The 13,885-nt window shown below is 27.3% G+C and overlaps 1 protein-coding gene and 1 long non-coding RNA gene across 8 annotated transcripts; one reads left to right on the forward strand and one right to left on the reverse strand.

Annotated features, from left to right (window-relative positions):
• Positions 1-1,861: 1,861 nt before the first annotated feature.
• On the reverse strand, positions 1,862-3,614 carry LOC149890072 (uncharacterized). 4 transcript variants are annotated; one of them, XR_016451404.1, is made up of 4 exons: positions 3,399-3,614; positions 3,189-3,247; positions 2,491-2,825; positions 1,862-2,184 (listed from the first exon to the last, which is right to left on the reverse strand). It is a non-coding gene; the product is annotated as an uncharacterized LOC149890072 (long non-coding RNA). The 4 variants fall into 4 exon arrangements; XR_016451403.1 differs by having other exon boundaries at positions 3,189-3,614; XR_016451405.1 differs by lacking the exons at positions 3,189-3,247; positions 3,399-3,614 and having other exon boundaries at positions 2,491-2,562; positions 2,674-2,867.
• A 1,276-nt stretch (positions 3,615-4,890) lies between these two features.
• Positions 4,891-12,702, forward strand: LOC145182826 (dynein axonemal light chain 1-like). 4 transcript variants are annotated; one of them, XR_016451406.1, is made up of 10 exons: positions 4,891-5,016; positions 5,336-5,416; positions 5,819-5,928; positions 6,393-6,448; positions 6,560-6,615; positions 8,111-8,200; positions 10,823-10,876; positions 11,803-11,855; positions 12,194-12,280; positions 12,455-12,470. XR_016451406.1 is itself a non-coding variant. In XM_090083764.1 (10 exons), the coding sequence occupies exons 1-10, from the start codon at positions 5,014-5,016 to the stop codon at positions 12,490-12,492; spliced, it is 612 nt and encodes a 203-aa protein (XP_089939890.1). In that variant the 5' UTR covers positions 4,891-5,013; the 3' UTR covers positions 12,493-12,702. The 4 variants fall into 4 exon arrangements, 3 of the variants coding, with proteins under 3 accessions (XP_089939890.1, XP_089939891.1, XP_089939892.1); XM_090083764.1 differs by having other exon boundaries at positions 11,803-11,839; positions 12,455-12,702; XM_090083765.1 differs by having other exon boundaries at positions 5,336-5,374; positions 11,803-11,839; positions 12,455-12,702.
• Positions 12,703-13,885: the final 1,183 nt, after the last annotated feature.

Below are 13,885 nucleotides of genomic sequence, written 5' to 3' on the forward strand. Positions count from 1 at the left end.
TTTCAAAATTCTTTATAATTTACCATTTTTTAGATGAAGAAAAGTAAGTTCAATGATCTTTATTCCCTATAACAAATATATTAATCTTAAACTAAATCCATTGAAACAATTTTTAAAAGTAAAAAAAATATAAATGCGTAATTTATTGCAAGAATGTAACAACCTAAAATAATCGAAAGTATCATGTGGCGAAAAAGAATTTTTATCAAAATTCTCTATAATTTAATAAGAGCGCTAGTTAGCAAGAAATTATTAACAGCTATGACGCCAACTTAAAAACTTTGACGCAATTAAAATTTGCTCTTATCACGAAGTTGACACAAAAACTGAGTAAAAAAAAATTTAAAGAACGAGCATCGTGTAGCAAGTACCATAGCTGAGAAGATGATAATCTAATTCGTATTTAATTTAAATTCAGATTTACTTGCATTTAAAGTTTATATAATCCTTCTTACGCAAAGTTTGTCTCTTTTTAAGAAATTCTCTGAGGACTAATAAAAAGAAACTAAATTTTACTATAAAATTATTTTGAATGAAAATTCCTTAAATTTCCTAATGTCAAATTAGAGAATGTGTTTGGCAATTGCGTTAAACACATTATTTTCCAATACTTATCATTACTATTTTTAATTTTAATTTAAAAAAACCTTTTCCATGGTGTCGACCGCAAGAGTTAACTTTCTTCGTCTATTTAAAATGGTAAAAATTCATTTGAACTAGTTTTATATACGAACCGTTAGAAGATTTTTTTACTATTATGTGTATCTCAACACTTACCACATTTGTTAATAACATTCTTGATATCCAATTTCCTGATAGAGTTATTTAATACCATTTTAAGTTATGAAACGCAAAAAAATCTAAAAACGTTGATTAGACATAAAAAAACTAATTACTTTAAATCTTTAAGTTAAAACAATCATTTTACAATATTTCCTTAATGTAAAAATTTGAAAAATTAATGATATTCTTTGAATGGTCCTTTTTTCTTTTAAACCTTCGTATGAACTAAAAATCATTTTATCTAATAGATTAGAATAAATAAAACAATCGAGAAATTTGTTCCAAATTTCCCACTGTTCGTGCTTGTCCTCATGAATCTAAGTGAAATCAAATTGAAGAACAAAAAGAATACGAACAGAGTTTCTGACTCAATTTTTCTTATTCTGTTTTTTTTAAAGCTCAACTAATTTGTGTAACCTCAACCTTAAACCTCGTTTTTTCAAGCACACACAAAGATGTAGCATTGACAGTGAGATATAAACAGTGAGACGCAAACAGTGAGACACAAACAGGTTCCTAAATTTAAATTTAAAAAATTATAAAATCTTAGGTTATTAGAAGACAGAACTAATTTTAACCAGTTCGTGATTAAATAATTCGACTTAAGTTTACTTTGGTCTCATGCAAAGGCCTTAGTCACTCCTAGCAAGTTTGCATCCTATTTGCTGACAAATCTTATAGCAAGTTTACATCCTATTTGCTGACAAATTTTAAACTTCACGTGACATGTTTTAGAAGGTAAATTTAAAAACATATCTAAAGCATTTTTTGCAAACCAGCTAAACATTAAAATTTTTGAGATAAACTTTAGCGATGACTGATAGAAAATGCTTATTAATTGGGTTTGATCGGAATCTTAGTGAAGATGAACGCTCATTACCAGTAGCCAGGGCGGAAGCAATTAGATTTTTCTAAACTCATGTCTTTTCCAAACAATAATTATAAAGCTTTTTTTTAACGCTTCAATTAACAGCAAGAGGTGTAATTGTTAAGAAGGTGTGTCTAGTGAGTTTAGAGGGTTATGAGAGGGGTTTTATATATTCGCACATAAATTTCTTCAATGAAAAAAAAAAAAAAATTCTTAGTTTTATACTTAGAACGCACATTTTTTAAGAATCATAAAAAGCTTCAAAATAAATTCAATCCAATCTATGAATATGTAACATTTTATCAATTAAATGCAACGAAGCCGACAAAACGACATTTTTTATGTTTAATTGATGTTGCACATTTACTGAGCCAGGATTTGAAAAAATCTGATTGGTGACTTTACAAGTTTTTAGTTAGAACAACATTTTTTGCAAGACGATCTTAGTGACGGTTCGCTGGACGTTTTTGGTTTCTAACAACGTCTTGTGAACTATTGAAACAAGCTGTCATTTTCTTGAGCAACTTTACATACTAAATGTGATTAAAAATAACTAAATAATAAGAATTAATTATTAATAAAAATAATTATAACGCAGCACTTATAATAATAATAATAATAATAATTTTGATATAAATAAAAATATTGATAAACACGATGGAAAAAAAAAAAAAAAAAGGAAATCTAAACATTTTTCGAAATTTGAAATTTAATTATTATTTATAACAATTTTAAAGAAATTTCTCTTTAATGTGCAAAATCTAATTGTTTCTAATTACAATTTTTAAGATATCTCTTTAAAGTGCAAAGCATATAAAAGATAAAGTAAGAATGCTTACAATCAAAGATTCATTCTGTAGAGGTGATTTACTGATGCGGTTCGATTATTTCATTAGATAAAAAAAAAAGTTCTAAAAAAAAAGGAGGTTTATGAAATTTCCTTGCACTCACATCGGCTAAAGCCGTAAAAAAACTTTAACACTGCAAGAGTTGAGAAAACTCCAATTAATCATTTCGAAGACCTTTTATATTTCACGCGAAATCACAGAGATGATGAGCTCTTTAAGCATCTTACTCTAGTGACCAAGTTTATTTCTGATATGATCTGCCATTCTTTTTGAAGTATTATTGTAAACATAAAAGTTGTTTGAACGGTTTTCCACATCAAAAAAATCTAAGGAAACAAAACAAATCCAACGTTGATGAAATCAATAAACAAAAGATTACATCAAGGCATCGGAGAAAAACATTATCATTAATCTTTAAGGTTTAGTAACTGATGAAAATGATAAAAGGATTGAAATTGCAGAAACAATTCTTTTTTTTAGAAAAATTATAAACTTTAAAAATCAAAATGAAGCTAAATTTAAGAATCTTGAAAAAAGTTTTAAAAAGTTACTTTAAAAATATTGGTTACACTTTTATTTTCAAGGTACAAACGATGGGTTTTAAAATGTCTTTTAAATTTTAGGAAAAAGTTAATTTTTAGAAAAATCTAAAAATAATATCAAAAATATAAAATTTTTAAAAGACAAACTTTTATTTATTTTGTTTACTTCTTTTGTTTCCGCGCGTGCCGACCAAATATTTTTTTCTCTAGACAACAATAGTATTCCAAAATTTTTAAATTATCCTCATTCCATCGGACTAAATGACAGTTTATGCTGCGGCTTTCTCTCTCTTTTCTTTTTTGATAAACGATCAAATAAATTTTTAAGGTAGTTTTCTAATAAGGTGCAAAAAATACATGTCTGAAAATTTCTACAATCTATTACAAATCATTAAAGTGCCTTTCCAACGTCAGCTTGTTCTCTCTCTAAGCCATTTTTGATAATTACGTAACTGTAATCTTAGTTTTAAAATATATGTAGGCTTCGATTGATTTTAATTAGTTTTTATTGTATTAAGGTCTTCGGGCAAAAGTAAACTTGACCGAGACCAATTTTAAAGTGGAAAGGCTCAATTGCAATAAGAAAAATCAAAATGAAAAGGCAGTTAAAAATAAAAATTCGCGCTGTAATGAGTTCCGAAATCATAAAATAAAAGTTCGCGCTGTAATGAGTTCCAAAGTCATAAAATAGTAGAAGAAATGTCAACCTAATCGAACGATATTATTTACAGCCCTTTACAAGACAATACAATATATATTCACTTTTCAGGGTTTTTATAAATCTGTTGTCCACCAATAATAATTATAAGTTACAACCCATGCTCACCACCATATTTGCATTATTCATTTAAATTATTTTTTGGAACCAAGAATACGAAACTATCAAAATACCTTCATAACCAACAAAAAAAACTTAAAACTCGGTTCACACTTAAAGTACGCAATGTATAGATAACTGTATAAAGAATTTCATGGATGCAAGAGATTGAGATTAATTTTTGAATTTCAACAAATTTAAAATTGATTACTAAAATTTCTTATTCTTCGTTCTATTGCAGCGTTCAAATAAAAATTCATCGCGCAAAATTCTGTTAGAAAAAGCTTAGTAATTCCCTAGTTCTTTCAGTTTCTACAGCTATCTGAAATTTACTTATAGTAAATTTATTTAATGTTTTATTTTTTTAACAATTTACTTATACTAAATTTCACATAGCTAATTTGTAAGGACATTTAGGTAGGGTTGTATAAACCCGCACCCCTCACCTGTCTTTTTAGGGAGTTTTTTTCATATTTAAACTGTTTAGTTATTATTTACTAAAGATTTTAGAGATAAATTTGGACAAAAAATAATTTCTTCCTGACATAACTCCCTTTTTTCCTTTTTTTTCTCTATTAACGAAAGCAAAGCTGTGCACAAGTGGCGGGGAAAGGTTTTTCAAAACACTTCTATTAGAAAAAGTATTTATCATTTATCACAAGAGCACACATTAAGTTCTTTATTTATAAAATTAAAGTTTAAAAAACTGTACTCTTGTCATTTTTGCAAGAGCTGCACTGAAGTAACTAAAAAGCCGCATTTGGCTCGCTAAGCAGTTTGCCGACCACTGCCCAATACCCTTTCATGAACATCCTAACGTCAATCTCCCCTAATTATGAAATCCTAAAAACGTATATATTTCAAAAATGAAAGTAAAAATAGACATTGAAGTTGAACAAGTTTCTCCAATCTGCAAATTGTAAGCAAAACGTGTTTTAAGCCACATTCTACTTTCCAGGAAAGTGCTATTGAAGATATATTTAAATGTTTTGCTTTTTATTAATGCTGCTGTTCTTTTCGTGACACTTTTGTTATGTGAAAACAAACAAATCGCTTGGCAACTTTAGTTTATTAAAGATGGGCGCACGCAAAGTCTTAGTTTTAAATTCCCCTATTTAAATCTATGTTTACAGCCATTCTTGGAGAAGAATCAAAATGGTTAAGTTTTTTCTTTAGGCGTGAATAAATTAACTTAGTATATAGCTGTCATTTTTTATATTAAATCCGTACACATACTTGGACTCTTTGACATGTGAAAATGTACCTTTACGTATATATAAAAATTTAGCTAAATTGGTGTCAAATTTTCGGCTAATGTAATCTTTTGTAGATACTTGAATGGCAAACGGTTGATTTTATCATATACTAAACACTAGATATTATATTAGTGGAAGTACATGAAAGTATTTTCCTAATTATACAATTACTCATCTTTTAATTTGATTTATATTTATTTGTTTTGTTTTTTTTAATTTAGTCTAAAGCTACAACTATTAAAGAGGCACTTACCAAATGGGTAATATTCAATACACAATCTATATTTCCTTTACTTATAAAAGTTAGTTTGTTAAACTATTATCTGTTAAGATTTTTTAAAAAAAAAGTCTTCAAAAATATGCTTTTTTTAAGAATGTTAGTCTTCCCACTTGTTATAGAAGTACCACTAACCACACAGAAAATGAGAAATTATGCAATATTTAAAAGGTTGCTTCCAACATTATTTATAGTATTATTTGATACCTCACATTACTTAATTGACATGGTTTCATCTAACAACACATTTAGATGTTATTTTGTAAAAAGAAATTTTTGATGAGAAATGAAATCTTAAATTAACCTTAAAGTTAGAGCAGTCAGGACATCTACAGCAAATATCTTTGTTTACAATATTTATTTTGTATATCTTTTTATGGAAAACCATATTTTTTATAGCATATTTTTAGCACATACTTGATTTTAGGAAGCTGATACTGGTCTTAAAGCATCAGAAGCTGAACAAATCAAGCTAATAGGTCAGATACCACCCATTGAGAAAATGGATGCTTCTCTTTCTACTTTAACAAATTGTATGTAAGTGGCTTAATGTTAAAAAAAAAAACTATTTGCTTAAATGACATTTCAATACTGTCCTATTTTTTATTTTGTAACCATTCTGCTTAAAAATTATTAGAGAAATACAAAAAATATTTCTGTTGGTCAAACAGTGCTTTTTAAAAAAGGTTTAAAGTTCAAAAATATAATTTACATAAATACAAACATGCATATATATATTTATGTGTTTGAATGGTAAATCTTCTCCCTAAAGAAAGTGCTATTGTATGGCAATATTTAAGGTTTCTTGAGCTTTGGGGAACAAGACATAAGATGCTGTTGAGCAATTATGCTACTAAAAATATCAAGAGTGAGTAATAGGAATTAATTCAAAAAATGATGATAATCTAAAAAGATAAACAGATAGATATGCTGTAAATTATTAATTTGGCTAACTGAGGATTTTTTTAGTCATATAGTAATATGTTACTATGGTTCTTTAGACGACTCTCTCTCTCCACAAACTGTATTGAAAAGATAGCTAATTTAAGTGGCTTGAGTATGTATATATATGTTAAATTTCTTTTCAAAAAAAATTAATTGATACTGCATCTCTCTATACATAAAAACATGAGAAATTTATTTAAAATGTGTTATCTTTGTGTATTAGAAAATTTGCGAATTCTCTCACTTGGGCGAAATGGGATTAAAAACCTTAATGGTTTGGTAAGCATGTATGTATGTATGTATGTATGTATGTATGTATGTATGTATGTATGTATGTATGTATGTATGTATGTATGTATGTATGTATGTATGTATGTGTGTATGTATGTATGTATGTATGTATGTGTGTATGTATGTATGTATGTATGTATGTATGTATGTATGTATGTATGTATGTATGTATGTATGTATGTATGTATGTATTATTAGGGACTTGCCTTTATGCAAGTTAAAATGAAAAGTTTTCATTTTGAAACATCTGCTATATGTCACTTCATAAAGGAAAATTGTTTTATACCTTTTTGCTTCTTGAAGATTTAAATCCTAAGTTTAAAATGAACAGTTTCTTCTTACAAAAGACAACCATATTAGGATATCTTCCAATATATATAAATGCTATATACATAGATTAGGAATTATAACAATAAACTCAAAAAACATAGTTTAAATCTTTAAAACATCAGGAAGCCTAAATGCTGAAAAAACCATTCCTATCTTATATATCATAATATAAGATAGGAAAGTTTTTTAAATAAACAATCCTTATATTGAATTGCACAAGACTTGTGTAAAGCTAAAAAGATAATAAAAGAGGAAATTAATCTCTTAGAAGACCAGCAATCAGCTCAAAAAAAAAAAAAAGTTGGTAGTTTTGACCAAAAACTTTACAACAAGCTGTAAATAAATTAACAGTAAACAAAACAGGAGCTCTGGCTTACTGAGCAAAGAAGAGTAAAATGCTCCATCAAAATGGACATCTCCCAAAATCACAGTATAGGGTACCCCAATCCTAACTTTGTCTAGCAGTTGGGTTTTGTTGATCAGTATGTACTTAAATCTTTAATACTAATATTTTAAGTTTATATATAGCTTGAAAGACTCCTGAGAACCTGTTAATACTGGCATGTCTAAGAAAATCTTCTACATTGCTTAAGGATCTTTTTTGTAATACCTCTTGACCTGACAATGATGGGAACTTAGTTATTGTTAGTGTCACAGCTCCAGTGTATTTGTGGCAACGTAAACCAGATTATTCAATAGTTGATGCAAGATTTGTTATCAGCATAAATGAAACACAAAAGCAGAATATACTGTCTAATAACAAGCACCAACCAAAGAGCATTCATTCAACACAAGAACATTCAGAGGGATGTTCAATAATTAGAAAACATGAAATAATTAAATAAACACAAAGTTATAAATATGTGTGGCATTAAAACTATTCTTTTGCACCCTAATGTCTATCCGTATATATAAATGTGTGTATTAAGGGTTGTTTTTTTTTAAAAACTTGGGGTTCTATTTTAGTGTATATTTGCAGTAATTTAAAATCTGGATAAATTTTTAAAATTGGCGTACAACTTCATGGGTAAGTTTTAAATTTTTAAAATAAAAAATATACTAAAACATCATCTTTTTGGGGGCAAAAAAAATAATATAAAGATGATACAAATGATACGAGTTCCATACTATTTGAATTTTTTTTTTTACTAAGGAAGTAGTTGCTGATAGTTTGGAAGAGTTATGGATATCATATAACAGTATAGAGAAACTGAAAGGAATTGGTGTTTTGAAGAATCTCAAGGTGGATTTTTTTAAATTGAAAATTCTATTAGCAATATTAACTTGTCCACTTTTGCTTATACATTTTATGTTTTAAATTCATAAATTTTTAATTCAAATGAATTCTTTTTACTTAAAATGTTAACTTTCTTTCAAAGTTTTTAGAGCATTTTATAGATGATTGATCTTTAGATGATTGATCTTTAATTTTACCCTTTGTAAAATCTTTTAATTTTCTTGCAATAAGTAGAAATACCATTCTATCTTTTCTGGGGAAAAAAGCAGTTGATTATATTTTAAGATATACTTAGGTGTTTCTTAGGTTTTAATTATATCAACAATCACAAATTTTTTATATATGCTGTAATTGTTGAATTCATGTTGTTGTAAATTAGACATATTTTAAGTTTACTTTTTTATGTTTTTATAAATATATATGCTTCTAACAAATTATATGTACAATTATTATATTGTTCCTAGATATGGATTACTTGATCTATACAGTAAATCCACATTAAGGAAGATTTTTAGAAGATTGAAATATCTGATGCAGCATAAACATGAAGCAGATTTTCTGTATTTAATTAATTAGCAGGGTCAATTAGAAGTAAAGCAGGGCAATTTCATTAGATGTGCATGAAACATGAATCATATATTGCATGAAAAATGAATCATATATTGCTTGCTAGTACAGGTTCCCTCTGGTGAATGAAGTTAAAATTGGCCTATTTAAGGAAAAGTGGGACATATATGTCCTATATATACTGCACATATAACATGGTAAAGTGGGACACTTGGCAAAAATGTATACTTTTCCTATTCAGTTAGGTCACATACTAGCCTAGCTACATGTTTTGCACACAAACCCATTGTACCCTATGATACAATCAGCACAGGATTCATGCATCCAATTAGGATGCATGATACAAGGAAGCTAATTTTTTTTGGATTTTTTTTATCATCCAGGGTATTATACAGTTTATTACAGTAACCACAAGGAGTGTGATCACCAGCATCAACAGGCTTGTTAGATGAATGTCTTTTTTTCTTGTTAGCTAGGTAATCAGTGACACTTGCAGTTGAGTAAGGTCTATATTTTTGGTTCTCTGTGCTTTTCTTTTTCTTCACCACCTGCATCTTCTGTGTTTTCTGCATGTTGCTTCTTAGGAGATTCTTATTGGCAAGAAACTCATAATGCTGGTCACTTGTCAGTCTATATGACAGTAAAGCTTGTCCTTGATATGTGGATTTTCTTCCTCTAACTAGAAGTGGTATAATAGTGGAAAAGATTGCATCATGTGCAGTTACTTCTGATACATTGATCACTGTTGGAATAAGAAAGGGTGGTGATGAGGTGGTCTTGAAAACATCCATAGAAAGAACCAGAGCAGTCTTACCACCACATTGATAACCAATTTAGCAGTTAGTGGTGGTAATGCATTGGTATCAGTTATGGTGTCCCACTTTTTATTAACATAGACTGTCCCACTTTAACAAAACTGTATTAAAAAACTTGGACAAATGATTGCAGCTGGACTACCAATATCTAAAGACAAATAATATCATTAATAGAGATGAAAGCAATAATAATAACAAAAATAGCTATGCTGATTCTAATACATACAAAAACTGCTGACATTAATGCAGACTAATTACAATAACAAAACATGAAAAAGAACAATTGTTTATTTATGTCAGTTGCAGGATTCAGAACATAAATAATGTAATGTAGCAAAGAATATTTGTTTAAATGTTTTTTTTGCCATAATTGTGATATATTTAAAATTTGTCCTTAACCCAGTAAATACAAATGCAGTATGTCATAAGCTAAATATCTTTTTTATTCATCTCACTTTATCATAAATCACCCTAAATCATACATGTAATCAAATAAACATATTGAATATTGTTTGAAAGTGTATGAAAAAGGCTGATATTTTTAAAAATTGGCTGAACAAAATATTAACTTATTTTAATTACTAATAACTAGATATCTAAAACAAGGAGCATTTTTTTAAAATAGCTTTACTCAAAAAAAATTTAAGTTAATAGTTTAGAATTAAAACATTTAATACTGATAATAAAGTAAAATATTGGTAAAAAATGTTTATATTATTATGGTAAATTCTTTTTTTAATATATTGGAGTTATTTACTATTTGCCCATAGTTTTATTTTAGTCTTGTAATAATTTAAAAGAGAGTTTTAATCTACTCAGTTCAACTACTTTTGGGCTCAACAAATCTGCACAACAATAGTTTTAATAACAAATACAGTTGTTTGTGTAATTGATCATTTGTTTTTTTTTGTTTTTTTTTATATGCTTTTGATTTTGTTCTTTAGGTATTACTTAAAAAGTTACATCAAAATAAAGTTATTAAGAAAATTTTACTTGATTGGTTTAAATGCTTGTTTCTTAAATAAATATTCTCTGCAGACATCCTTGAACTATGCTCATGTGCTTTTTTTTTCCAGAAACATTTTATACTTGAACAAAGCAGTGTTTTTAACAAAAATATTAGAATTACTTTAAAATGTTTTTTGTTGTTATTTATCATTGTCAAGTGCACAGTTATGTCTGCCTCTGCTATTCATTTATGCATGGTCCAGGACAGATATTTTCTGTTACTTTAATTTGTTTTTAGGTTCTGTATATGTCTAATAATCAAGTAAAAACATGGGATGAATTTCAAAAGTTGGTAAGCTGAAAATTTCTTATGTTTCATATTATAGTACTATTATACTGTTTAAAATGATAAATGATACAAATGCACACTAAAATGTTCACTTTCATTTATACTTAAAGGAAGAGGAATGTGAAGACTTTTATGAACTTTAATTACACCTTGCAAATCTTATGGTGTTTCTCTGCTCTTTGATTATTCTTACATTGATTATTGTTTTTATTTACTATCTTGTTTTTAACTACTTTTGTTTAAACAGTTCTTCTGTAAAAAAAAAAAAAGAAGAAAAAAAAAAGCTTCTTTTAAAAAGCTCTTTTACAAAATCCTTTAAAACTACAAAACTAGTAAAAACTGTTTACCATATATATACCTGTGTAAAAGTGATGGCTTAAGTCTTTTTAAATAGTTCAAAAAAATTGACCTTAATTTATATATCAACTCAATTTATATGTTAAAAATCAAGATATTTTTTAAAGTTTTACTCTAAAAATAAAAAAGTGTTTTCCTAATGTCAATTAAATTTATCACTACTTTTTATCACTGTACATTTTTTCAAAATCTCTTTAAGGTGGCTAAAGTAGTAGTGATGGAGAAAGATAATTTTTTAAAAATCACTTAAAATTAGTGGAATGATGTATTTAAATAAGTCATCTTTAGGTTATTTTTTTGAATGGATGGGGATGAGAATGTAAAGGACAAAATAGAAAATGCTATTATTGTCATACAAATTTTTAATTTTCTTTTAAAATAAAAATCTGTTGCGTTCCAGCATTTGATTGACAATTTGTTAAAATTTTACTTTCTAAAAAATGTTTTTTAAAAATAGATCACTTTATTTTTTCTTATATTACTCACTTTAAATTCCAAATATTGATAAATAGTTTTGAGGCCAAATATTGTGTTAGTTATTCTTTTACATGTAATATTTATTTCATTTACAGGCAGAACTTCCAAGTTTAGTTGATCTTCTGTTTGTTGGTATGTATGTTTGTTGGTATGTATGTTTGTTGGTATGTATGTTTGTTGGTATGTATGTTTATTGGTATGTATGTTTGTTGGTAGGTATATTTATTGGTATGTATGTTTGTTGGTAGTTATGTTTGTTGGAAATTTTCTAAAAAAAAAATAATGAATGTTCGGTTAACAAAGTATTGATATTTAAACTAAATGTCTTTAACTGATGTCAAACTTACTTTTGCTAATGTGGGGTCACAACTATTACATTTTTTTACTATATATTTATCATTTAAAAAAAGCCTTTTTTATACAAGGTTGATGGTATTCCCACTAAAGCGGCATTCCTTATAAAAAGTGAAAAATAAAAATGTTTAGGTAACCCCCTTGAAGAGAAGCATACATTAGAAGGAGATTGGAGAGATCTAGCAATAGCAAAACTTCCAAAAATCAAAAAATTAGATGGTATTTCTTGTATCCAACTATATTTTATTTCCTTATTCTGCTGTAAACTATATCTTGAAACAACATGTATTTTATGTAAAGTTTAGCATTTTACCTTTTTCTAGACTAAAAAAATATTGCTTAGCACATTTTTTTAAGATTCCACAAAATTCTTATGGTGTGTTTTTTGTTTAGGTATACCAGTTGTGAGACAAGAAGAAGAAGACGAATAAAAGTTTATCAGAGTAAAATGAATATTTTGCTTCAACGGAATCTTTACTGTTGATGGATTTTTAAAGTTATTTTTGATTTTATATTGGAGTTAGTAAAAATAGTTTATCTTTGTTTCATTGAATTTTTTGTAATTTAATCTCACTGGCATATGAATTTTATTACTGCAACGATAAACTTAAAATTAAGTTAAAAAAAGTAAATATGGCTAATTTACTGCATGTTTCTTCAATAAAAATTCTCTGCGAACGTGCCTTAGACTATGTCTTTTTTTGCTGTGCTTTTTTTTTCAGATACATTTTATACCTGTATATATACACTGTACTCCAAAATTATGGGAATTCCAAAATAAAGTGCTTTTCCAAGAAACAAAAACGTTTAAAAAAGTTGTAAAACGATTTTAACTTTGCTAGATATGCCATTAACTAATAAATGTGGAGTATTTTCTTGTTTTGTTCTCACTTCTATGACTCTTTTTATGAATACAAAACAATAAAAAGATTTTAACATTTCATATCTTAATGCCGTTAAATTGTAGAACAGCACAGCACTGCACTGTAATCATAAGTTGTTTTTTTTTTAAATCTGGGTTTTAGTTGAGGAAGACGTCATATTTTTTGTCAGTCTTACATGTTACATAACACACTGCAAATATCGTTTAGTAAAAATTTACAGTAAAACTATAACAGAAAGATGACAGAACGGCACCTAGTAAAAATCTACGAGTGTTTTTAAACAATTGAAAATCATTGATAATTATAACGCTAGAACAACAAAGTGAATTTTATAAAAAGCACAAAATGTCAATAGCGTTCTTATGTCGATTAGTTGACAAATGTAAAACCAAAGGAACTGCTAAAATTGAGCATTTATTTATGAAATATAGTCGCTAACTAACATAAAATGCACAAAATAATAAAAATGCTTAACAACAAGCTCTTATTATTGTATTACCGAATTCCATTCATCAACAGTGTAGCAAATTTATTTTCTTTTACTATTTTAACTGCCATTCTCTCATTCCTGGGTGTTATTTTCTTTTTTCGACCGCATTTGTCTTGTCTCCGAACACATTATGGGAGGCCATTTTCCGATTTGTCTTGGGTTCGCTTTACATTGCATGTAGATCACATTTCCTTAATATTTCAGTTGAGTAATGCTTATTGGTCAAAAGATATTGAATAAATGTTTTTTTTTTCAGAACTCTTTTTTTTCCCATTTTGTAATTGAGATTTAAAAAAATTTTTTTTTACTAAAAGTTATTTAAAATAAAATTGGTTTCTATAAAAAGATACATAACAAAATATTGAAATAATTGTTTAAAAATTGTTTAATACCATACTATAATACAAATTTTATGTAATTAAATCACAATGGTTAACAAAAAACATCACT

This window comes from Hydra viridissima, unplaced genomic scaffold (genome assembly GCF_058129835.1).
Source record: "Hydra viridissima isolate aposymbiotic clone 2 unplaced genomic scaffold, HvirCarnegie_v1 scaffold_4, whole genome shotgun sequence".
Classification (NCBI taxonomy): Eukaryota; Metazoa; Cnidaria; class Hydrozoa; order Anthoathecata; family Hydridae; genus Hydra; species Hydra viridissima.